Source organism: Chiloscyllium punctatum, chromosome 22, assembly GCF_047496795.1.
Source record: "Chiloscyllium punctatum isolate Juve2018m chromosome 22, sChiPun1.3, whole genome shotgun sequence".
Lineage (NCBI taxonomy): Eukaryota > Metazoa > Chordata > Chondrichthyes > Orectolobiformes > Hemiscylliidae > Chiloscyllium > Chiloscyllium punctatum.
The window spans coordinates 49,968,159-49,993,852 of NC_092760.1; the positions used below are offsets into that span (position 1 = coordinate 49,968,159).

The 25,694-nt window shown below is 41.4% G+C and overlaps 1 protein-coding gene across 4 annotated transcripts in view; it reads left to right on the forward strand.

The window, feature by feature from the left end:
* Window positions 1-25,694, forward strand: part of LOC140493623 (uncharacterized) — a 250,415-nt gene that overhangs the window by 72,953 nt on the left and 151,768 nt on the right. For 3 of the 4 annotated variants that reach the window (XM_072592261.1, XM_072592258.1, XM_072592259.1), the window contains exon 3: window positions 16,904-16,977. Coding sequence is in view for 3 of the 4 variants with exons in the window: in XM_072592258.1 (XP_072448359.1) it covers window positions 16,912-16,977 (66 nt within the window). In the remaining variant the exon portion in view is untranslated. Of the gene's footprint in view, window positions 1-10,433; window positions 10,482-16,903; window positions 16,978-25,694 lie in introns of all 4 variants that reach the window. The other variant, XM_072592260.1, reaches the window with a different exon arrangement.

The following is a 25,694-nucleotide window of genomic DNA, read 5'->3' on the forward strand; positions in this document are numbered from 1 at the left end:
TTTCTGGGTCTGTAGATTGTGAAGGAGCAAAAGTGGCTTTTGCAGTGATTTGTACTTCTTGTCAGATGTGGGAGTTTAAAGAGCATTTTAAGGGTTACTGCAGATTATATCTGCCATAAGTGCTGTTGGATGCGAATCTTATCAGATCGAGTGAATCGGTTGGAGAGACAGATAGAAGCGATGAGGAATTTGCAACAGCAACAGTATGTGATGGATGGCAGTTATAGGAAGGGGGGAAAGTCTCAGATACAGTCACATAGATGGGTTAACTCCAGGAAGGGTGAGAGAGGTCGGCCCCTAGGGCAGGAGTCTTTTGTGGATATACCAATTCAAACAGGTATGCTGTTTTGGAAAATGTAGGAGGTGATGGATTCTCAGGGGAACGTAGAACAAACAGCCAAGTTTCTGGTATTGAGACTGGCTCTAATGCAACGAGGGGTACATCAGCTTCCAAGAGATCAATTGTGTTGGGGGATTCTGCAGTCAGAGGTACAGACAGATGTTTCTGTGGCCAGCAGAGAAAAAGCAGAATGGTGTGTTTCCCTGGTGCCAGGATCAAGGATGTCTCAGAGGGTGCAGAATGTTCTCACTGGGGAGAGGGGCCAGTGGTCATTGTCCATATTGGAACCAACAACATTGGAAGGGAAAAGGTTGAGACTCTGAAAGGAGATTACAGAGAGTTAGGCAGAAATTTAAAAAGGAGGTCCTCAAGGATAATAATATCTGGATTATTCCCAGTGCTACGAGCTAGTGAGAGCAGGGATAGGAGGATAGAGCAGATGAATGCATGGCTGAAGAGTTGGTGTATGGGAGAAGGATTCACATTTTTGGATCATTGGAATCTCTTTTGGGGTAGAGGTGACCTGTACAAGAAGGGCAGATTGCACCTAATTTGGAAAGGGACTAATATACTGGCAAGGAAATTTGCTAGAACTGCTTGGGAGGATTTAAACTAGTAAGGTGGGGGGATGGGACCCAGGGAGATAGTGAGGAAAGAGATCGATCTGAGACGGGTACATCTGAGAACGAAGTGAGTCAAACAGGCAGGGACAAGGTAGGACTAATAAATTAAATTGCATTTATTTCAATGCAAGGGGCCTAACAGGGAAGGCAGATGAACTCCGGGCATGGTTAGGAACATGGGACTGGGATATCCTAGCAATTACAGAAACATGGCTCAGGGATGGGCATGACTGGCAGCTTAATGTTCCAGGATACAAATGCTATAGGAAGGATAGAAAGGGAGGCAAGTGAGGAGGGGGAGTGGCATTTTTGATAAGGGACAGCATTACAGCTGTGCTGAGGGAGGAGATTCCCAGAAGTACACCCAGGGAAGTTATTTGGGTAGAACTGAGAAGTAAGAAAGGGATGATCACTTGTTTGGGATTGTATTATAGACCCCCCCAATAGTCAGAGGGAAATTGAGAAACAAACTTGTAAGGAGATCTCAGCTATCTGTAAGAATAATAGGGTAGTTATGGTTGGGGATTTTAACTTTCCAAACATCAACTGGGACTGCCATCATGCTAAGAGTTTAGATGGAGAGGAATTTCCTAAGTGTGTACAAGAGTTTTCTGATTCAGTATGTGGATGTACCTACTAGAGAAGGTGCAAAACTTGACCTACTCTTGGGAAATAAGGCTGGGCAGGTGACTGAGGTGTCAGTGGGGGAGCACTTTGGGGCCAGCGACCATAATTATATTTGTTTTAAAATAGTGATGGAAAAGGATAGACCAGATCTAAAAGTTGAAGTTCTAAATTGGGGAAAGGCCAATTTTGATGGTATTAGGCAAGAACTTTCGAAAGCTGATTGGAGGCGGATGTTCGCAGGTAAAGGGACGGCTGGAAAATGGGAAGCCTTCAGAAATGAGATAGCAAGAATCCAGAGAAAGTATGTTCCTGTCAGGGTGAAAGGGAATGCTGGATGACTAAAGAAATTGAGGGTTTGGTTCAGAAAAAGAAGGAAGCATATGTCAAGTATAGACAGGATAGATTGAGTGAATCCTTAGAGTATAAAAGAAAGTAGGAGTATACTTAAGAGGGAAATCAGGAGGGCAAAACGGGGACATGAGATGGCTTTGGCAAATACAATTAAGTAAAATCCAAAGGGTTTTTACAAATATATCAAGGACAAAAGGGTAACTAGGGAGAGAATAGGGCCTGAGCTGAAAATGTGTTGCTGGAAAAGCGCAGCATGTCAGGCAGCATCCAAGGAGCAGCAGAATCGATGTTTCGGGCATGAGCCCTTCAGGAATGAGGAAAGTGTGCCAAGCAGGCTAAGATAAAAGGTAGGGAGGAGGGACTTGGGGGATGGGCATTGGAAATGCGATAGGTGGAAGGAGGTTAAGGTGAGGGTGATAGGCCGGAGTGGGGGTGGGGGTGGAGAGGTCAGGAAGAAGATTGCAGGTTAGGAAGGTGGTGCTGAGTTCAAGGGTTGGGACTGAGACAAGGTGGGGGGAGGGGAAATGAGGAAACTGGAGAAATCTGAGTTCATCCCTTGTGGTTGGAGGGTTCCTAGGCAGAAGATGAGGCGCTCTTCCTCCAGCCGTCGTGTTGCTATGGTCTGGCGATGGAGGAGTCCAAGGACCTGCATGTCCTTGGTGGAGTGGGAGGGGAAGTTGAAGTGTTGAGCCACGGGGTGGTTGGGTTAGTTGGTGTGGGTGTCCCAGAAGTGTTCTCTGAAACATTCCTAAAGTAGGTGACCTGTCTCCCCAATACAGAGGAGGCCACATTGGGTGCAGCGGATGCAGTAAATGATGTGTGTGGAAGTGCAGGTGAATTTGTGGCAGATATGGAGTGATCCCTTGGGGCCTTGGAGGGAAGTGAGGGGGAAGGTGTGGGTGCAAGTTTTGCATTTCTTGCGGTTACAGGGGAAGTGCCAGGAGTGGAGGTTGGGTTGGTGGGGGGTGTGGACCTGACGAGGGAGTCACGGAGGGAGTGATCTTTTCAGAAAGCTGATAGGGGAGGGGAGGGAAATATATCCCTGGTGGTGGGGTCCGTTTGGAGGTGGCGGAAATGACGACGGATGATGCGATGTATATGGAGGTTGGTGGGGTGGTAGGTGAGGATCAGTGGGGTTCTGTCCTGGTGGCGATTGGAGGGGCGGGGCTCAAGGGCAGAGGAGCGGGAAGTAGAGGAGATGCAGTGGAGAGCATCATCGATCACGCCTGAGGGGGAAATTGCGGTCTTTGAAGAAAGAGGCCATCTGGGTTGTTCAGTATTGGAACTGGTCCTTCTGGGAGCAGATGCGGCAGAGACGAAGGAATTGGGAATATGGGATGGCGTTTTTACAGGGGGCAGGGTGGGAGGAGGTGTAGTCTAGGTGGCTGTGGGAGTCGGTCGGTTTATAGTAAATGTCCGTATTGATTCGGTCACCCTAGATAGAAAAGAAGAGGTCTAGGAAGGGGAGGGAGAAGTCTGAGACGGTCCAGGTAAATTTGAGGTCGGGGTGGAAGGTGTTAGTAAAGTGGATGAACTGTTCAACCACTTCGTGGGAGCACGAGGCAGTGCCGATACAGTCATCGATGTAGCTGAGGAAAAGGTGGGGGGTGGTGCCAGTGTAGCTGTGGAAGATGGACTGTTCCACATATCCTACAAAGAGGCAGGCATAGCTGGGGCCTATGTGGGTGCCCATGGCAACTCCTTTGGTTTGGAGGAAGTGGGAGGATTGGAAAGAGAAGTTGTTCAGAGTGAGGAGCAGTTCAGTCAGTCGAAGGAGGGTGTCATTGGAAGGGTACTGGTTGGTACGGCGGGAAAGGAAGAAGCGGAGGGCTTTGAGACCTTCATGATGGGGGATGGAGGTGTACAGGGACTGGTTGTCCATGGTGAAGATAAGGCATTGGGGACCGGGGATGCAAAAATCCTGGAGGAGGTGGAGGACGTGGATGGTGTCCCGAACGTCGGTGCGGAGTTCTTGGACTAAGGGGGACCGGACCGTGTCGAGGTATGTAGAGATGAGTTCGGTGGGGCAGGAGCAGGCTGAGACAATGGATCGGCCGGGGCAGTCAGGTTTGTGGATTTTGGGCAGGAGGTAGAAACTGGTGGTGCGGGTTTGTGGGACTTAGGTTGGAGGTGGTGGATGGGAGATCCCCTGAGGAGATGAGGTTATGGATGGTTTGGGAGATGATGGTTTGGTGGTGGGAGGCAGGGTCATGGTCGAGGGGCAGTAGGAGGAGGCGTTCCTGAAGAAGGGCTCATATCCGAAACGTCGATTCTCTTGCTCCTCAGATGCTGCCTGAACTGCTGTGCTCTTTCAGCACCACTAATCCAGAATCCTCTCAAAGATCAGCAAGGCAGCCTTTGTGTGGAGCCACAGAAAATGGGGGAGATGCTAAATGAATATTTTGCATCAGTATTTACTGTGGAAAAAGATATAGAAGATATAGACTGTAGGGAAACAGATGGTGACATCTTGCAAAATGTCCAGATTACAGAGGAGGAAGTGCTGGATGTCTTGAAATGGTTAAAAGTGGATAAATCCCCAGGACCTGATCAGGTGTACCCGAGAACTCTCTGGGAAGCTAGAGAAGTGATTGCTGGGCCTCTTGTTGAGATATTTGTATCATCGATAGTCACAGGTGAGGTGCTGGAAGACTGGAGGTTGGCAAACGTGGTGCCACTGTTTAAGAAGGGCGGTAAGGACAAGCCAGGGAACTATAGACCGGTGAGCCTGACCTCGGTGGTGGGCAAGTTGTTGGAGGGAATCCTGAGGGACAGGATGTACATGTATTTGGAAAGGCAAGGACTGATTCGGGATGGTCAACATGGCTTTGTGCATGGGAAATCATGTCTCACAAACTTGAGTGAGTTTTTTGAAGAAGTAACAAAGAAGATTGAGGGCAGAGCAGTAGGTGTGATCTATCTGGACTTTAGTAAGGCGTTCGACAAGGTTCCCCATGGGAGACTGATTAGCAAGGTTAGATCTCATGGAATACAGTGAGAACTAGCCATTTGGATACAGAACTGGCTCAAAGGTAGAAGACAGAGGGTGGTGGTGGAGGGTTGTTTTTCAGACTGGAGGCCTGTGACCAGTGGAGTGCCACAAAGTTCGGTGCTGGGTCCTCTACTTTTAGTCATTTACATAAATGAGTTGGATGCGTGCAGAAGAGGTACAGTTAGTAAGTTTGCAGGTGACTCCAAAATTGGAGGTGTAGTGGACAGCGAAGAGGGTTACCTCAGATTACAACAGGATCTTGACCAGGTGGGTCAATGGGCTGAGAAATGGCAGATGGAGTTTAATTCAGATAAATGTGAGATGCTGCATTTTGGGAAAGCAAATTTTAGCAGGACTTATACACTTAATGGTAAGGTCCTGCGGAGTGTTGCTGAACAAAGAGATCTTGGAATGCAGGTTCATAGCTACTTGAAAGTGGAATCACAGGTAGATAGGATAGTGAAGGAGGTTTTTGGTATGCTTTCCTTTATTGGTCAGAGTATTCAGTACAGGAGTTGAGAGGTCATGTTGCAGCTGTACAGGACATTGATTAGGCCACTGTTGGAGTATTGCGTACAATTCTGGTCTCCTATCGGAAAGATGTTGTGAAAATTGAAAGGGTTCAGAAAAGATTTACAAGAATGTTGCCAGGATTGGAGGATCTGAGCTACAGGGAGACGCTGAACAGGCTGGGGCTGTTTTCCCTGGAGCGTCAGAGGCTGAGGGTTGCCCTTCTAGAGGTTTGCAAATTTATGAGGGGTGTGGATAGGATAAATAGACAAAGTCTTTTCCCTGAAGTCTGGGAGTCCAGAACTAGAGGGCATAGGTTAAGGGTGAAAAGGGAAAGATATAAAAGAGACCCAAGGGGCAACCTTTTCACGCAGAAGGTGGTACGTGTATGGAATGAGCTGCCAGAGGAACTGGTGGAGGCTGGTACAATTGTAACATTTAAGTGGCATCTGAATAGGTATATGAATAGGAAGGGTTTGGAGGGATATGGCCGGGTGCTGGCAGGTGGGACTAGATTGGGTTGGGATGTCTGGTCGGCATGGACGGGTTGGACCGAAGGGTCAGTTTCCATGCTGTTCATCTCTATGACTCTATAATGGTGAGCATGAAAATAACATATTGCTCTAAAATGAAATCATCTGGCTCAGAACACACCATGAATGAACTTTTCAAAATAAGGCCAGTTGAATTTAGAATTTTGTTCGCTGACAGACACATTACTATGAAATGGCTGGTATACTCTGCTTTGTGACTGAAAGCTTTGTATCTATTGGACATGGTCAAATAATAAACAATAATAATACTGTATTTTTCTTTCATAATTCACTTCTGTTTCGGGTCCTAGAATAATAAAGGTCTGCAGAATAATAAAAGGCCCTTCAGCCTATATAGTCTGTGTCAGTCAAAAACATCCCATTTTCCAGCACTTGGCAGATAGCCATGGATGCCTTGGCATTGCAAATGCACATCAGAATACTACTTAAATGTTGAGGGTTTCTGCCTCTACTATCTTGACAATGAGTTCCAGATTCCCACTACTCTGAGTAAAAAATGCTTTTCTCACATGTCCTCTGTATCTCTTATCCATTAGCTTAAATCTATGCCCCCTGTCATGTCATGGCTGATATGTTTCTCAAACCCATTCTCCTGCCTTTTTCCTATAATCCTTGATCCCCTTCTGTCTTAAATACGGTAAATGACTTTGCCTGCTCAGCCCTCTGCAGTAATAAATTCAACATATTTACCACCCTCTGGCTGAAGAAATTCTTCCTAGTCTCAGTTCTAAAGGGTCATCCCTTCACTATAAGGCTGTGCCCTTTGATCTTAATGGATACATATTAATGGATACATCTTCTGCGCATCCACTTTATCCAGGCCTGGCAGTACTCTGCAAGTTTCAATCTGATCCCCTCCCCTTTTTCCTCTCTCTCCCTCTCCTTCTCTTTTTTCTTCTCTCTCTCTTTCCCTTTCTCTCTCCCTTTGCTTATGTTCTAACTCCATTTTTCTCAATTGTAATTTAAGGCTTTCTACATCTACTGCACTACGTCTGACACATCTTCGTGTTTGACTGACTCCCATAATATTTCAGCTTTACTTTTGTCCTTCATTAAACCCAAATCTAACTTATTTGCTAATTCTAAAAGTATGGCCTTTTTCTTTCCTTCTAAACTTTCTTTGCAACTTTGAGAATCATCTTAAAATCCCAGAACCTCTTTAGCAATTTTAAGAGCCATTTCTCTCATTTTTAATTTACTCAACCACAAGTCACCGAAAGTAAACAAATTGCCTCAACTATGTTTTATTTAAAGATCTAGGACACTAACATGTTTAAATCCTTTTGGAATTTTTGTATCCCCAAATCTATTGAAATCCGTCTCAACCAGCTCAAATCCCAGATGAGCCCCCAAACTGTTGCGACATGGGGTAAACTCTCCTGCTTGATTTAAAACCAGCAACACAGAAAAGATTTATCCCGTGCAGTAATCTGTGAAAATTCGATAGGCCAAGAACAAGTAAAAGTAAAAATTAGCAACTTTATTTCTTAAAATATAACATAGAATAATTAACAGTTATTTACAACTCCTTCCTCTAACCTATCTTTTACCTTCCCTTCTATAATACTAGTCTGATAAAACTCCCCCAATTACGATTTACAAAACAAAACCTGTTATCTCAAAACCAGGCAGCTTTCGGTTCTTCTCTGTATTTCGGTCTTCTTTTCTTCTTCTTGGGGATTCTGCTTCACAGGTTACTGATCGACAAAGGTACCTTTTAAGAGAACTCTTTTCCAGGCAGTCTTTTTATGTGCTGGTGGCTTGGTAGTTCTCCGCTCAACTGTTCAATTTTCCCCGGTCTTATATCCCCAAAGCATCAGATTGTGTCATTGGCTTTTAAGATTGTCAATATACTAAATTCAAACTGGATTGGAGTTGGGTATTTTTGGGAGTATAATTTAAACTGATTGGCCTAATTCGAATCTGTTTTGTCGTTTTCAGGCAACCAGCTAATTGAGTTGTTTGACCAAATGTTACATTTTTTTTCAGAACATTTGGTTCTGTCAGGTGGTGCTGTTGCTTTTAACTTTCTTAAAGGTACAGTACACCCATACATCTTCATAACAATTAGCATGGATATAGTGTCTAATGACAATACCTTTTGTTATTAAGTCGGTCAACAATGGATAAAACATAAATAAAACTGGATATGGAAAATGACAAAGCTATTGTATTTGGAAAGTCTGAGAGTTTGCAATTTACATAATTAGGACATTAGTCCTTCAGTCCTTTGTATTCCTTAAATAGAACGTAACTTCTTTAATTTCTGTAGTGGAGAGATTATGTTGGGGTTGAAAATTTAGAAAACAAAGTCAGTTATGTTAAAATTACATATCCATCCACTAAAAAGTTAAAACTGTTGTTAAACGATATATAAATATGGGTTTGGGAGTGCGATAAGCTTGTAGATAAGTGATAGATTTGAGATTTGTCAAAGAAACTTGAAGGACACTAGCATAGCCTGTAAGTAAGTCTGCCCTTAGCAAGTGATTTCATTGAGGACATGGATGTAAAGGTATGGGACAAAAGGGAATAAAGATAATTTTACGTTGCATATTTTTGGCAACCAGATTTTGGCAATCACTAAAAATACACAGTAAAGGGAAGAAAATAATTATAGATAACATGATGGAAAAGAAGTAGGAACTGGACTTCGACAATGGACAATATTTCTCACTGATAATGAGAGGAGCTTGCTAAAGAGGAATTCTGAATTGAATTGAATTGTATGTGAATATTAGATTAGATTACTTACAGTGTGGAAACAGGCCCTTCGGCCCAACAAGTCCACACTGCCCCGCCGAAGCGCAACCCATCCATACCCCTACATCTACCCCTTACCTAACACTACGGGCAATTTAGCATTGCCAATTCACCTGACCTGCATATCTTTGGACTGTGGGAGGAAACACTGGGAGAATGTACAAACTCCACACAGTCAGTGGCCTGAGGCGGGAATTGAACCCAGGTCTCTGGCGCTGTGAGGCAGCAGTGCTAACCACTGTGCCACCCACAATATGAGCATAAAAGTCATACATACGGTAGCAGAAAGCCCTTTCAGCAATCGGGATATGTGAAAGGAATGGTGCACAAATTGAACAGTTCTTAAAATTTTGACAGATCAATCTAACTGTAAATTATCATCTGCATAAAAAAAATTGCAGATGGTGGGACGATATAGACCGTATCATTCATTTTTGACAGGGATCCTAAAGTTTCATCAGTAATAAGACCATAAGACCATAATAAGTGATCACCTCCCAGCTTGGGTAGCCTGTACAATTAATTCTACTTTTTCAGAATATTTGAATACACTGTGGCCAGACAGAAAGTCTTTCAATACAACTGAAGTCTCAGAAATATTTCAGCAGGCCATCGGACCTGAGTTTCAGTCAGGGAGATGTGCCTCATTATAAAAGAAAAAGAGAGGCTTAAGTAATGAAGAAGCCCAGAGAAGATTATTGACAATGTTTGTTTTTACAAAGGTCTTGAGTTAAAATCAGGCCCTGCCAAGCTTTACTAGTATTAGAAGGGGCAGCTTTCAGGCTTTTTTTATGATGCATTTGGATGATTTTCTATGGGATAGAAACAGTGAGTTTGAAAACATAATCATAGATGGGGTAAAAGCAGAATTCAAAATTGAAAGTCAGCCTTCTGGGCTTTCTAAGTACATTGGATTGGAAATCAGGCAGAATGGATCAAATATCACTTTGCATCAGTAATGGTATTAGTAAAATTCTATCCCAAATGCTATTAATCAGATTAGGGCTTCACAAAAAGAGGCAGCAAGTTCCAAAACTGAAATGGAGGAACTAGGAAGTCTAATTGGATAGTTGAATTGGCTGGGCACCCAAATAAGGCCAGATGCTAGTTTTGAAGAATTAGAGTTGAATACTACTACTACACCTCCTGAATCCTACTACTACACCTCCTGAATCCTATGCTCTTATGTTCTATGTCCTGAAGAGTGCAAGACAAGAAGTTCAACAATGTCTCCCTTTTCAGCAATTCAATTACGGTTTCCATCTCTGAAGTTTTAACACTTGAAAACAGCAAGTCTCTAAATGCTTTGTGTTGTATCTATAATTACTTCCTTATTATTTGCTGAACTGTCCCTCTCTCTACCCTTTGCAATTACAGCCAGATGCCACTGACCCATTATAAATAAATCAGATCCTCAAAAATACTGAGTTCTTTTAAAAATGAATACAAGCCTGGAAGGCAATGGAATGTTTTGTTTAAGGACTTAATAATTTAATCGTTTGAGTGATAAAACTTGTTCTAATCTATTTGTGCCTGAATACAGTATAATAACAAATGTTCATGAAAGTTTAAATGTGAATTTATTTGTTACTCTCCCATTTTGATAATGGTTCTGACAACTGTAAATGAGCACTGTATCATTATAATAGGAACACCTTCTGGTGTTTTTGCAGGACTGCCTGGTATCAGTGTTATTTGTAACAACTTAGGAAGTGGGTGAGGTGAGTGACAATGTGAGGTACAAGTTATTATTATACTGTCGTCCATTTTAATGTAACAGTTGAGAATTCATTTTATTCTTTCTGCCCAAATTGTTTTTTTTTTCTTTCAGTATTTGAAAACCAAATTACAGATTTGTGTAGTTAATGCCTCTCAAGTTGTCCCATATGCGAATCTGCCCATAACTGTCATTCATAGTGTAACTGGTAGAAGACAAGAACTAGATTAGCCGATCAAACTTGTTCCACCACTCAATAAATCAACATGACTGAACTATACCTCAGTCTCATTAATTCTGTTTTGCTGCATTTTCTTTTATTCAGTTAACCAACAAAAATATAATTATTTCTCTCCAAAAATATTAGTCATTCCTGAATCCCTAGTCTTTCTGGGGAGCTTTCCAATGTCCCAATTAATGCACAAATTTTTCTTATTTCTGGCCTAAATGGTCAAGTTCTAATATGAACGTTATGGCCTGCATCTTGTGGTTCGTGATTGAAGTGGAAGCATTTGTCACTGACTTCTTCTTAAGGTATGATTCTTGGCTGCAGGGGGTAGCTTGCCCTGCATGGGTCCAACAGCAAAGTAAATTCAGCCTTAGAGTTGTGACTGCCTCCGTCTGAGCTGTCTGACTGGTGTTTGTTATGGTGAGATATGTGACAAAATCACTTGAAAAGGCTAGTAAGATCATTCTCTACAATGTGAACATCATTTAACTAAGTTCCAAGTGTCAAGGTGAAACTCTCACGAGGGAGTAGTGAGTTGCCTATTAAAGGGGATTATTGCTTGTTAACAACTTCATTAACTGCAAATCTCACCGAACAAGCAGCTTCCCATCCATCTACCAACCATGAGCAAATGAGACAGAGAATTCCTGACATAGACGTCTTAGCGGGCACCTGGTGATAGCTGAAATACTGTGAACAGTTTTGGACCCCTTACCTAAGGAGAGATGTACTGGCATTGGAGGCAGTCCGGAGAAGGTTCACAAGGTTGATCCCTGGTATGGAGAGACTCATGATGAAGGAGATGTAAATATTCATGACTGGTGGACAAGGTTTCTACAACTGTGAAGCTGTGAAATTATTTAAATCTCCAGTCCTTTGAAAAGAAGTGAAGGCTAGAAGATTGGCTATTTAACAAAGCAACTGGGACAACGTCCCAGAAAACCCAACTCAGGGGCCACTGTGGCCATCTCTCTGAACTCTGTCTGGATGCAGTGAGCCTAATGCATTTCAAGCTCTTCCTTCCCATTCATTCTTCGATGTATTCAGTCAGAAATATGAATGGGATTGTTCGATGTGAGAAAATCCATGCTCCCAACCGTCCTTTTCACAATCCAGAAACTAATCTGTATGAAAACCTGACGTGTAAAGCATGGCAAATAGCTGTTGACTTGCTTTATCAGCACCCATTGCAGCTCCTGGAATGGATGTGCCAGTCATCAATCTATTCTCTTGTTTGAGTGTTTAGGTTTCACATTCCTTAAGGAGAAAGGCTGGAGGCATAGAGGGGAGTTGAGAAAAACATTTTCACCCAGAGGGTGATGTAAGTCTAGAATGCACTGCTGGGAGAATAATAGAGATTGGTAACCTCAGAATCTTTAAAAAGTGCTTGGGTAAGCACTTAGTGTCATAATATTCAAGGCTATGTGGGCCTTTTCAGTGGCCATGAAAGCCATCACCTCAATTTCTATGTTTTGGATCTTTCCAAAGAGCAGCCAGAGACTTTAGCAAAAATGCCATCGTATGCCATCCATCACAGCATTTGGAAGATCACAGTGGCTATCTACACTGGAGTGTACAGGAATATTTGTGGCTTTGACAAGAAAGTAGAATTCCCTGTGGTGCAAGGTGTTAATGATTGCATGCTTTGGCTCTGCAGAACCCTGTTTTTAAATTAATTCACGGGATGGGGGTATCATTAGGTAGGCCAGCATTATTTGCCCATCCCTAATTGACCTGGACAAGGTATTGGTGAACTGTTGCAGTTTTTGGAGTCGGAACACCCACAATGTTGTTTGGAAGCGAATTCCAGAACTTTGATCCAACAATAATGGAGGAAGGGGAATGTATTTTCAACTCAGAATGTCATGTGGCTTGGAGAAGAACTTGCAGTGGTGGTTTTCCCATGCATTTGCTATCCTTGTGCCTCTCAGTAGTGGATGTTGCGTTTAGAAGGTGTTGCCAGAGGAGCCTTGATATATTATTGAAGTACAGCTGGTAGATGGTTCATGCTCTGTGTGAAGGTTACGAATATTAAAGATGATTGATAGGTTACAAAACAGCAGGCTTCTTTGTCCTGAATGATATCAAGATTCTTGAGTGTTGTTGAAGCTATGCTCCTCCAGGCGAGTGAAGAGAATTCATCCACATTTCTAACTTGAGCCTTGTTGGTGCTGGAGAGTTACTGGGAAGATGGGACGTAAGTTACTCATCACAGAATTCCTCACCTCTGATCGGCTGTTGGAGCCAATGTGTTTGTATGGCTGATCTAGTTCAGTTTCTGGTCTGTGCCAACAGTACTGTCTTGTTGAAGATGGTCACTGCCTGGTGCTTGTGTGGCCTGAATGTTACTTGCCACTTATCAGCTCAAACCTGGATTTTGTCTAGCCCCTATCGCATATAGACATGAGAAGTACCTGAAAAGTTGTGAATGATATTGAATACTGTGCAAATATCACTAAAAATCCCCATTTCTGACCTAATGATGGAAGAAAGGTCATTGATGCAGCTGAAAATGGTTGAGCCTTTGACATTACCTGAGGAACTCCTACATTCAACTCCCATCCCATCTCCAACTTGTTTTCATTTGAAAATCTTTAAATGTCTTGTCGTCTCCTAAATCCATTCCCATTTTTCGTGGAGCTCCCTTTGAATTCCTTGATGTGGAGATGCTGATGTTGGACTGAGGTGAACAAAGTCGGAAGTCACATGACACCAGGTTATCGTCCAATGTGTTTATTTAAAATCACAAACTTTTAGAGCATTGCTCCTTCGTTAGGTGAAGTTACCTGACAAAGGAGCAACACTCCGATAGCTTGTGATTTGAAATAAACCTATTGGACTATAACCTGGTGTCATGTGACTTTTTGAATTCCTTGAATTAGATCCCTCCACTCCCACAATACTATACAGCTGATACCCTGTACGACTGTGATAATGGTAAACTTTGACGACTCATACTTCTCAACTTGTCATTAGCCTTTGACATGGCTAATCATACCCTCCAGTGGTTCTCCACTTCCATCCAATAAAATGGGTCTGCAGTACCTGGTTCCTTGCTTATCTTTTTAAGAATAACAAGAGAATCAATTACAATGGATACTCTTCCTCCTTCAAACTCTTGCCTCTGTTATACCCTAAGGATCTATCCTTTTTCCTCTACTATTTCACACCTATATGCTGCCACTCAGTTACATCATGTGAAGGCAATGTGTCAGTCTTATTGTAAGCTGGTGATACCCAGCTCTATCTCACCATCACCATTCCTAATGTCTCCACTGTCCTTAACTTATCAGATTGTTTATCAGACATCCAGGAAAGGATAAGCAGAGCTTTTCTCTATTGGAGGAAATCTCCTTTTCATTTCAAAGTTCCCAGTGATGGCACTGACGGTCTGCGGGATTTTCACTCTAAGGCAGAGCAATTAGTCAGATGGAGTCATCTGACAGCCAGTCAATTTTTAACTGCAGGCTGAGGGCCCCAGTCAAAAATGCAGTGGAGCTGGACATGAAGTTGCCTGCCCACTTTTGCTTCATAGGATGACATGTCATGGTGCCAAATTTAAATAGAGCTGTCATTGATCACCTGTACGTTGCCCTTGACCCTTCGGATCTCACCGGCTGTGCTTTTCCAGCATGCTGCTCAGATGCTGCCTGACTGGCTGTGCTTTTCCAGTACCACACTCTGAACTCTGAACTCTGATCTGCTGTCCTCACTTTCTCCTTCTCGCTGTTTAACTTCTCTGTATAAAACTTGATCTCACCACAGTCATTTACTGTCTATTGATATTGACCTTCCTTGTTGTCTGGCCATCTCTCTTCTTCCCTTCCTTGGTCAGCCCCATTTCCCTTTCAGCAACCACCTGATCGCGATGTATCAATGCCTCCTTTCCCCTGTTTCAACAAAGCTGTGTGAAAGTGAGGACTGCACATGCTGGAAATCAGAGTCTAGATTAGAGTGGTGCTGGAAAAGCACAGCAGGTCAGACAGCATCTGAGGACCAGGAAAACTGACGTTTCAGGCAAAAGCCCTTCATCAGGAATCAACAAAGCTGTCCCTATAAGAAACACAACTCCTTCACAGTATAAATCCACTTGAAAAAGACTTCCTTACCTGTTGCATGCTACCTTTAACCAAGCACATATTTCCCACTTGCTGCGTACTTTATTCCAAAGGTAGAAGTAAACCTGGTGGTTTGTTTTAGTAATAAGCATACATGCCATGCTAGTATGTTAAAAAAATTCCTGCTGCTTGCCAGCAGGAAGCGCAATCAGTCCCCAACTTAATAGTCAGATATGCAATGGCGGATGAAAACTAACATTTTGCTTTTCACTCAATTTAAGTGTCCCTGCCTTGTTTTCATCTCTCATGAGTCCATTGTTTATGGTCCCTGCTCTAAATTCTCTTCCCTCGTGACTGATTCCATTCTCCTTCCAAGCATGAGATGAAGGCATCTGTTCATACTGTTGAGGTTGCATTTAATTCTGACATGAACTTCTGGAGTAGAGTGGTGCTGGAAAAGCACAGCAGTTCAGACAGCATCCGAGGAGCAGGAAAATCGATGTTTCGGGCAAAAGCCCTTCATCAGGAATACAGACAGAGTGCCTGAAGGGTGGAGAGATAAATGAGGAGGGTGAGGGAGGGGAGAAAGTAGCATAGAGTCAGAGCAGAGGAAATGATCTGGGAGTTGCAGTGGGAGAGGGACTCCCTGAGATTCTTGTAGAGAGAGGAGGAAAACTTCTTCAAGGCAGGCTCATCAGTAAGACCACCTATTTGCAACTCCATAAGTTTAGCTAAATTTGGCCTGTCTCAATTCATCTATTTCTGAAATCCTCATTCCTTCCTTCATTATCTCTTGAATTGAATATTCCAGTGCACCTAATTGGTCTCCCATATTCTATCCTCTGTAAATTTGAAGTCAGCCAAAACTCAGCTGCTTGTGTCACAGCTCACACCAAGTACCATTCCCCTATCACCTGTGTTCTCATTGAACTTTGGTCAAACAATATCATGATTTTAAAATTCTTATCCTTAATTATAAATCCCTCTTCCTGGCTCTGTAATTTTCTCTGTCCTCTCAAATGTCTGAGCTATCTGTGTTTGTTTGACTGTCCCAAGTTTTAATTGCTCTGCATTTGTAACCGTGGCTTCAGTTGCCTAGGCCTCGAGTTCTGGGATACCTTTCTTACACTCCTCTGTCTCTCTGCCTTAATTCTAGAGTAACAAAAGTTAAAGATTCTGTAGAGAAAAAGAAATCCACAATTTGCCTGTCTCTTAGACCAAGGTTGACAGAAAGTGTGGACCAATTGCTGTACTTAACTGGTAACAAATACTATTTCTTGTTAACAGGTGCTAACTGCAAATAAAAAAATGATGAAATATTGGCATGTAGCTTTATTAGTTAAAACCCTAATCCCCTAAACTCCCTGTGCATGCACATGGACATACTTGCGCACAAGCATACACAAAAAAAGACATGGGTGTAATGGATGGACAGATAGTTGGGAAAGTAATTCAGTGGTCTCTGTTTCCAGCATCTGCAGTGATGGTTCTTGTGCTTCTCGGTATTCCTTCTTCAAATACTTTCAGTAGTTTACGGGAGGCTGGTTCACTGATAAATAGTCTCTGATTTAATAATTAACAGCCACAATTGCCCTACTGAGACGAAAGATCATCTGGCCATTTGAATGGTCAGTTAACAGTTTCCAGATGTGGGACTTCCTCCCAGATGGTGCAGTGGTCCCACTTCAAACCAGTTAACATCCTAAATACCACTGCGTGGGGCAAGCTGGTCAAGCATGAACAAACTTGTGCCCTTGATTTTATGTCAATGGCAGGTTCGCAACTCCCAGCATAAAATTCAGCCCATGATGTGCAAGCAATATAGAGTGTGTCATCAAAAATGAAGTGAGTTACACAGACAAAGTGCTTATAAAGGATGATACTAATGAGAAGGCTCTAGCTTTATCAAAATCCGGACCAACTTCTTTTTCATGATTATGCTAAGAAATGAGAGGTTTGATCTCAATTTAATGTATGAAATCAGTACATGGCTCAATCTAGGAGGCATTTTCAGTGTTTGTGTGCATCTTGGTAGTTCATTTAAAAAAAATCCTCTGCTCAATTTTACAGTTTTGCAAATTTGCAAGAGTAAGTCTAAAATATATATATATGTGTTAATGATTTTCATTTCTTTTTCAGCTTTTGACATGAAGAAAGATCTAGAGACATTAATTGCAGAAGAAAGGGCAGAAATAATTTCCAACTATAACAAGGTACTGTAAAATAGAATAAAATAACAAACCACTGTGTTTGTGACAATTTAAATTGCGACTAGAAACTGAAGGGATGTTTATATTTTTCATCTTAACATTTTGCGATTTACACTCATCCTTCCTATTACCATATTTTTAAATTGATGAGGATGATTTTCAAGTGATTTATGTAAACGTTGGGTAGAAAATTGATCTTTTTTTGGTTTATCCCTTGTTATAATATGAAAAAAGTAATGGATACCTTTCTGATCTGGAAGGACAAAACTTGATTTGAAAAAAGTGATCAGGAGGTGTGATGATGTCAGGAGTGAATGGATGTAGATCTTTAGAGAAAGAGGTCACACAACATCAGATTATAGTCCAACAGATTTATTTGAAATCGCAAGCTTTTGGAGTGCTGTTCCTTCGTCAGGTGAAATGATGAAGGAGCAGTACTTCATAAGCTTGTGATTTCAACTAAACCTGTTGGACTATAACCTAATGTTGTGTGACTTCTGGCTTTGTCCATCCCAGTCCAATACCAGCATATCCACATCAGAACTTCAGAGTAGCGGCCAACATTTTTGCAAAACCAACAATTGTAAATCCATTAAATATGGCAAAAGCAACCTCTTTGTCACCATTAACAATGTATGCTAAACCTGTACATATCTTTAACTTAATTGCAATTGACAATTGTGCTTGTATTAGCTGAAAATAGCCTTTACCCAAATGTTATTGTTGATGTTTGGTGACTAGGAGCCAGAATTGGTAGTATTAATATAGCTGAGTGACTAAAATAGCATTGCATGTTGCAGATACTTCATTTAATCCTGACTAGGCTAAGTCTGTGAAGCTCCTTCAGTTTTTGGCTGAGGGTTTGTTCACTTAGTTTGAAGTCCACTGGAAAGGCAGCTTAGGAAAAACCTCAAATGTGTGCCATTTTGGTCTCTGTTTTTAAGGACAGATTGTGTAGTAGAAACTTGAAAATAGTACCATCCAGTATAAATAATTTTCATGCTAATATCACATGACATGCAGTCCTCTAAACTAAAGATTGTATTTGTTTCTCATTTGCTTTTATTAGATTCACGTTTGACAGTATTTCTGTTCCCATTTCCCTTGAATAGGGAAAACAGATAAAATTAATTTGTTTCCTTAATATTATGTGAACTCAGTGGCAATTTTCCAACAAACCAAGAACAATAACAGATGTATGTGAATATTTCTGTCAATTTCTGTTCCATGACCAAATACCGTCATATATTTCATCAATGACCTTCTCTATCATAAGGTCAGAAGTGGGGATGTTTACTGATGACTATAGAATGTTCAGCACCATTTGCACCTCTTCAGATACTGAAGCAGTCCATGTCCAAATAGAGCAAGATCTGGACAATATCCCAGTAAGGGCTAACAGTGGCAAGCAACAATCATGCTACACAAGTGCCAAGCAATGACCATCTCCAACAAAGAATCAAACCATCAGCCTTTGACTTTCAATGGCATTACCATTGCTGAATCACCTACTGTGAAAATCTTGGAAAATGCCATTAACCGGAAACGAACCGAACTAGCCATGTAAACATTGTGGATACAAAATCAGGATGGAGACTTGGAATCCCATAGCAGGTAATTTGCCTCCTGACTGGCTAAAGCCTGTCCTCCATCTACAAGGCATAAGACAGATATGTGAAGGAATGCAGAGCAACCTCTGTTATCTGAACATCAATTATCCGAATTTCTGATTATCTGAACAAGATCTCAAGATCCTGTAAAAATGTTATTAAGTTTAAATAAAAGCACAGTGAGAGCAGGAGGGTCAGTGTGGACTTGTTGGGCCGAAGGGCCTATTTCCATACTGTCGGGAATCTAATCTAATCTATTGCCGCCACCAGGGGAATTCAGTTCCTGCTATTGCTGCCACTGCAAGACCCTGTTCCTGCTATTGCCACGCCATGGGACCCTGTTCCTATTATTGCTGCCGCCACAGGAACCCTGTTCCTGCTATTGCCCCGCCACAGAAACCCTGATTAGTTATCCAAACTATCAGTTATCCGAACAAAATACTCCCCACCTGTCTCATTCGGATAATCGAGGTTGTTCTATCCTTCATGTTTGCCTGGATGAGTGCATCTTCAACAACATCCAGCATAAAGCAGCCCACATGATTGGCACCACATCTACAAACATTCAGTCCCTTCATCACCAATGTTGAGTTGCAGTAGTGTGTACCATCCACAAGATGCACTGCAGGAATTCACCAAGGTTCTTCAGCATTTTCCATCTGACATCTGGAAAGACAAGGGGACAAATGTACAGGAACACCGCCATTCGCAAGTTCCCCTCCATGCCACTCATCATCCTGACTTGGAAATACATTATCATTCCTCTAATATCACTGGGTCAATGTTCTGAAATATCCTGTCCAATGGTATTGTGCGTCTGTGTATGCCAGATGAACTGCAGTAGTTCAAGAAGGCAGCTCACCACCTTCTCAAAAACAACTGAGGATTGGAAATAAATGCTGGCCCAGCCAGCGATAACCATCCCCCATGAAAGAATTTTAAAACAACCTCTGAACCTGTTCATGATTAACTAGCATTACTGCTTTTTAAACACATTCCTTTGTAACTGTCCAAAATTAGCTTGCTAATATCTCTTAATTTAAAAATTTTAAAAACTTGGATGAAAAGCCAAGGCAAAGCAGCTCATTTGATTAGCACCCTAACCCACTATATAGAATATTCACTCCTTTCACTATTAGAGCACAGTGATAACAATTAGTACCATTTGCAAGATGCACTGCAGCATTTCACCAGCCTAACACCTTTCATACTTGCAACCTGTAACACCTGGAATAAGGGAAACAAACACATGGGAGCACCACTATCTGCAAATTCCCAAGCAAATCAATAACGTTTCTGACTTGGAACTATTTCTGAATCAAAATCTTGGCATTCAATCCCAACCAGCAGTCTGGTGAACCATGTTGACTGGTCAGGGCCCAGCAGAGGAGGTGTACCCAGGACTATTGTTGCTTCAGGGAACATCTCCGGCTAGGGTAATGCAGCCCTTCTACGACCAACCAGAGTGAGGAGGTTCACTTTTATAAGACAGACAGAATCTGTCTGCTCCAAACACAGACCTTTTCTCTGCTACTTTTACTGAAACTTGGGATAGAACCAGCTGACAGTTGGAGGTACAACTTGGAAGGCAAGTGGCTGCAGTAAGCAAATGGCTGGGACTGCTGTCAGTGGGAGACCTGGCCTTGGAGGGTTGCTGATTGTGGCACAGCTATCAAGGAGGGTGAGTGTGGATGGGATGTTTCCAAATTGGGGATTGTTGTCAGTTGAGTCCAGGGACTGCTGCTGCTTGCTGCAGGAAGATTGGATGGAGGACGCTGTCAGGATCAGTGGTGAAAGGGATAAATCTACAAAGGGTAGGATAGGAAAAAGGTTAGGTGATATTGTCACTTGGTAACAATACCTCCAAGTGACAATATCACCTAATAAGTTAGTTATTGAGAATGAAAATAAAGCTCCTGATCTTCAAAAAGAAACCTCCAAAAATAATAAGGGTAGTACTTGAGAAAATATCAAGACCTCTTGAAATAGAATTATGTTGACATAGCACCAGGTTCAAAGAAGCAGAGCAGGTTGCAAATATGAACGACTAAGCCATGTGCAATTGGCTCAAAGTTATGGTTGTAAAGCCTATAATACTGAAAATTGAGACTTTGATTAGGCTTTGTAAATAGACTACAAAAGCAGAGTCAGTGCTGAACCTGTACAAAATAATTTGACCCGTGTGACTATGGTTTCCAATTTTTGGGCACCAGAAGGACCCAAAGGTTTCAGAAGAGATTTGCTAGAATAGCTTCTGGATAAGGGATATCCGAGAAACTGAGGTTGTTCTCCATTAAAGAAACCAAGACATCTGAGGAGATTTCAAGGAAGTATATTCAGTGAGGTGAAAGACCGCCTTCTGCACTGCACTATTCTATTGGACATCATATCACAGAAGTGCTCAAGTGAAACTGTTGAAGGACAAAAAGGAGAGAAGAGGTGAAGATAAGGCGCTGAAAACAGGAGAATAATCCCTTTAGTTGCCCAAGTTACTCATCACCAACTTTTCAGGGGAGTTAGGTATGGCAAATAAGTGCTGGCTTCACCAGGGATGCATACATCCTCTGAATTGATATTCTTAAAAAGTCAGGAAGTCATTAAAGGTACCACCAATAATAAAACATGGAAGAGAAGATATTAATGTAGAATGTTAGATTCACAGCATGAAGAATCATGAAGTTCAACACATTTATGCTGAGACCAATAGGCTTAGCAGTGATTGAACTGGAAATAAAAGGAGTAATTCTGCCTTTGTGGAATAGTGTCAATGAAATGATAGCAAACTGACAGCATATTTTATATCCCAAAAGTCTTAATTTCATCCAAGTCCTCTGTACCTATCATTCATAAATATTGGAAATGTTGTAAAATGGATATCTATTAATTATACACTATTACCAATCTTATTCTCATTAATCTTGATATGCAAGTGAGCACAAACAGATGGGTGCTGAATATTGATGTGGAGATTGAGTCAACTGACAACCGTGAAGCCTTATTGGAACATTGATTGGATCCCTCATTGACGGAAGAAAGTGGCAGGGAGAAGTGATACCTGAAGTAGGAAAATGAGTCCTTTATGCTGTATGAAGTGCTTAGTACGCATACAAACACTAAGTTAACACAATGTTGACTTACTTAAATTAACATTTCGGCAGTGTATGGCACTCTGGATAAGAGGAGTAGAAATAACTTTAAACAAGAGAGAACTTGCAGATGGTAGTGTTCCCGTACATCTGCACCCCTTATCCTTCTAGGTGTTAAATTACACTGGTTTGGAAGGTGCTGTCATACAAGTCTTGGTGAGTTGCTGGACTTATTTATGGCACACACTTGCTGCCATTGTTCTTTGGAGGGCAAGGGAATGAATGTTTATGTGATTGATGGGGTCAGTTATACAAACTGCTTTTTCCTGAATTGTCCTGCGCTTGCTAATGTTGATGGAGCTGCATTCATCCAAGTAAGTGGTGGACAGGCCTTGGGGAGTCAAGAATGATTAACTTATACAAAGTTTCTACCTTCTGACCTGCTGTTCTAGCCATTGCATTTTCTTTTTATTCACATGTAGGACTTGGGTATTCTGGCTGGGCCAGCATTTATTGCTCCTCCCTTATTGCCCATGAGACGGTGGTGGTGAATTGCTACAAGACTATTCCAGTTAAGTTTCTGGTCAGTTCATTGATGGTGGGAAGTTCATTGGTGGTAATGTGCTAAATGTCAAGGAGCAATAGTTAGATTTTCTCTTGTTAGAGATGGTCTATTTCTGGGAATTGTATGGCGTGACAAAACACACAAGTGCTGCCTTCTTGGAAGTACCAGAAAGACAAGAGGAATCTAATCTCACATGAATAAATTGGGAAAAATATGTTGGTTTTCAAAAAGATGCCACTGTAATGTGTTCACACTTTAGTTAATTCTGCAACATTGCCTCACATTGCCTAATAGACTTAGCACTTATGTTGGAGGAGACTTGTGCTCTGACATCAGTTCTCCAGTTTTACCAAAGCAGGAATAATCATGCTTTAACTTTGGAGTCTATATTACTGCCATGTGTTTGCTCTATAGCTATAGAGAAACCCTAACCATACGAAATATGAGCATTTAGCGAATGTAAGGTACTTGCATGTTCACACGTTCAAATGCTGATCAAGGTCATATTTTGCTACTGATTCAGACTGGCCCTGTTTAATGAAAAGCTACTGTGTGAGATACATTGTGCAAGGGCAATTATCTTTTAACATTATACTTACAAATGATGAACACCAACAATGTTATTTGGTTGTTCAATCTACATGTGGGTCATATTTTTGCTTTTTGGGGGTCTTACTGAAGCAATGCCTACTACCTTAATCTTTAATGCCACAGCTATGCACTGCCACATAATGCAATGTTGTTTGCAAATAGAAACTCAGATGGCCTCAGGCTTTAGCACTAGATTCTGTAAACTATCTTCACCCAGTGGGCAACCACTTTTTCAATGCTAATTTAAGATCATTAGCCCCAGTGAGTCCTGATCAGTGGAAGAGGGGGAAAATGAGAGTTCAGGCCTTCAACGCAATAGGGTAGTTTCAGTGAATCACAATGTGGGGGAGGGGCTGTGCAGGGAACAATGATGTAGGGAGCAGTGGTTGCATCAGAAGTACTGAGTAAAGTACAGTGTGGAGGAGTAGGGTGACTGGGTTTGAAATAGTGAGTCATACTACAGAAGCATGTTTCCTTTTCATTAAAAAAAGGTTGTATAAAAATAGATGAGTATGTATCTCAATTTCTAATAGATGCCCTGTGAAGTAGCTCCAATATGTTGGTTTACTGGCAATTCAGGTAATCAAATTCTTCCCATTGATAATCATAGCTAAAGAAAATTTGAACAAACAAAGCAGAAAAATGCATTTCTTTGTAAATGCAGATATTTCTGCTGGAATTTTATCATGATTAATTTCTACGTCAGTTATAGTGCACAATAGCTTTTGCTCACCAAGTTATTTCTAAAGTATAGAATCATGCAGAGTGCTGATTTTATTTTAAAGAGAATTATCTTGTCTGATTAGGTGGTAGTCGCCTCCAGATTCATTTTTCTTTCTGTTTCACCATCATTTAGAAAAAGCTGGGGGTTTTTTTGTGGTTTCCTGCCCTGCTTGTTACTATTTATTTGTGTATTGATCTGCACAAAAGTTACCATTCTGACAGGTTACATTAAAATTCAGAATGTCAGTGAAATTTGAAGTCTATAATTGTACAGTGCCTAAAACCCAATCCCAACCTTAATAACTCAATTGATTAACTGAGGTAAACACTGGCTTGCTTGATGTCAAATGAATGATCAAAAGATTTATTTTGGACAGCGGTATCTATTGCCTGATCTCCCAGATGTGCTACTAACTGGAAACTCGAGGCTTTTGAGAGCCCAGGATATCCACCTGAAACAGGGAACATGGAACTTTGAATGGGCCGTTTCGTTTCTGACCTCAATCCCAAATTTGACAGGCACTCAGTACATGCTTCCCGCAGTAGTTTTTTCCAAATATAGTAGAAGCGAATTAGTGGTCCTTTGGGATATCATTGGATACGGCTGACAATAAGGTAAATAATTCTTTTTTGCTTATCTTAATGTGGAGTCAAGAAGATCACAAATTCCATGAATATTGTAGTCAGCGGCCAATCTTGGGTTTTCTGCTTTCAATCATCCCTTCCCTAGTAAAACTTTCCTGTAAGTAGATGGACACATTGTCAAGATGGCTGATTTTTGAGACAGGCCTGACTGGCAGACCGAATTGGGCAGGAGGGCTATGGAAGGACAAAGACAAGGTTTGTAATAGGGTTACAGTTTGGGAAATTAAATGTTAAATGGGGTGACAGTGCAAGGCAAAATACAATGATAATCCAGAAAGAAAAAAGCAGTGAAACTTGAGTGACACACACTCGTCTGATTGTCTTGAATACTTCAATATAGAGCTTCAGATGTTCAATTCCAGGTTTTATTGGTGTTTGACTTTTGTGTCCCCCTATGGGAGTGGGATCAAAGATATTTCTAGGAGAGTATGAATGGCAAAATTATGAATAGCTGCCATCCAAAGCAAAATGATCTGAAATTATTAAACTCCATATTCAGTTAAGAATTGATTGGATTATAGTTGCTGTTTTTTGAGTGTAATTGAGCTTTCCAACAACACTGCAGAATGTTGGAGACAGAGTGCAATGGAGAATTAAATTGGTGAACTTTTGGCTGAAAGGAGATGATCGACAAAGTGGTCATCCCATTTACATTTGATTTCTTCAACGTAGAGGAGAATGAATTGTGAATAATAAATAAGAAGGCTCAATTGAAGGAATTACAAGAAATAGCTTCAGAAATTCCACAACTCCTTTAAAATTCAAGATATTTTAAATTGTATATTTCCATGCCATTGATCAGAGTGCTTTTTAATCAGAACATATTTGCGCATTTTTCTGAGTTTTGAATGTCAACCAAATAAAGATTGCATCAACATTATGCTTGCCAATTTAAAATAACTGCATTCTTACCAGGTAAAATTACGAATGGTTGGTTGTTTTTTTTTAAGAATACAGTATTTGAATTTGCCATGTACATAAAGTTCTCATAACCCAGCTAATCATAAAGTAATTGTAATTAGTCAGTAAGTCCGAGGTAATGGGTGTGATTTGAACTATACCTACTCAATGGAATCTGTTTGGGTGGTCACTTCAAAACTTCCAGTGTACATACTTGCCCAGAGATGCCAGGACACCCACCAGTGGGGTCTATTTTGATTTTTCCTACCCAGATGTGTTATCACACAAACTAAGCAACTTCCTACCACCAAAATCATTATGACCTTTTTTGTAAACTACTAACCACCTTCTTCTGTAGTAATCTGTACAGCCAATTAAATATTTACATGTAAAGCCTATTAAAAACAAAGAACAAAGAAAGTTATAGCCCTTTGGACCTCCAAGCCTGCACTGATTCAGATCCTCTTTTTCACACAGAGGGGGCTATGTGTATGGAATGAGCAGCCAGAGGAAGTGGTGCAAGCTGGTACAATTGCAACATTTGAGAGGCATTTGGATGGGTATATGAATAAGAAGGATTTGGAGGGATACGGGCAGGGT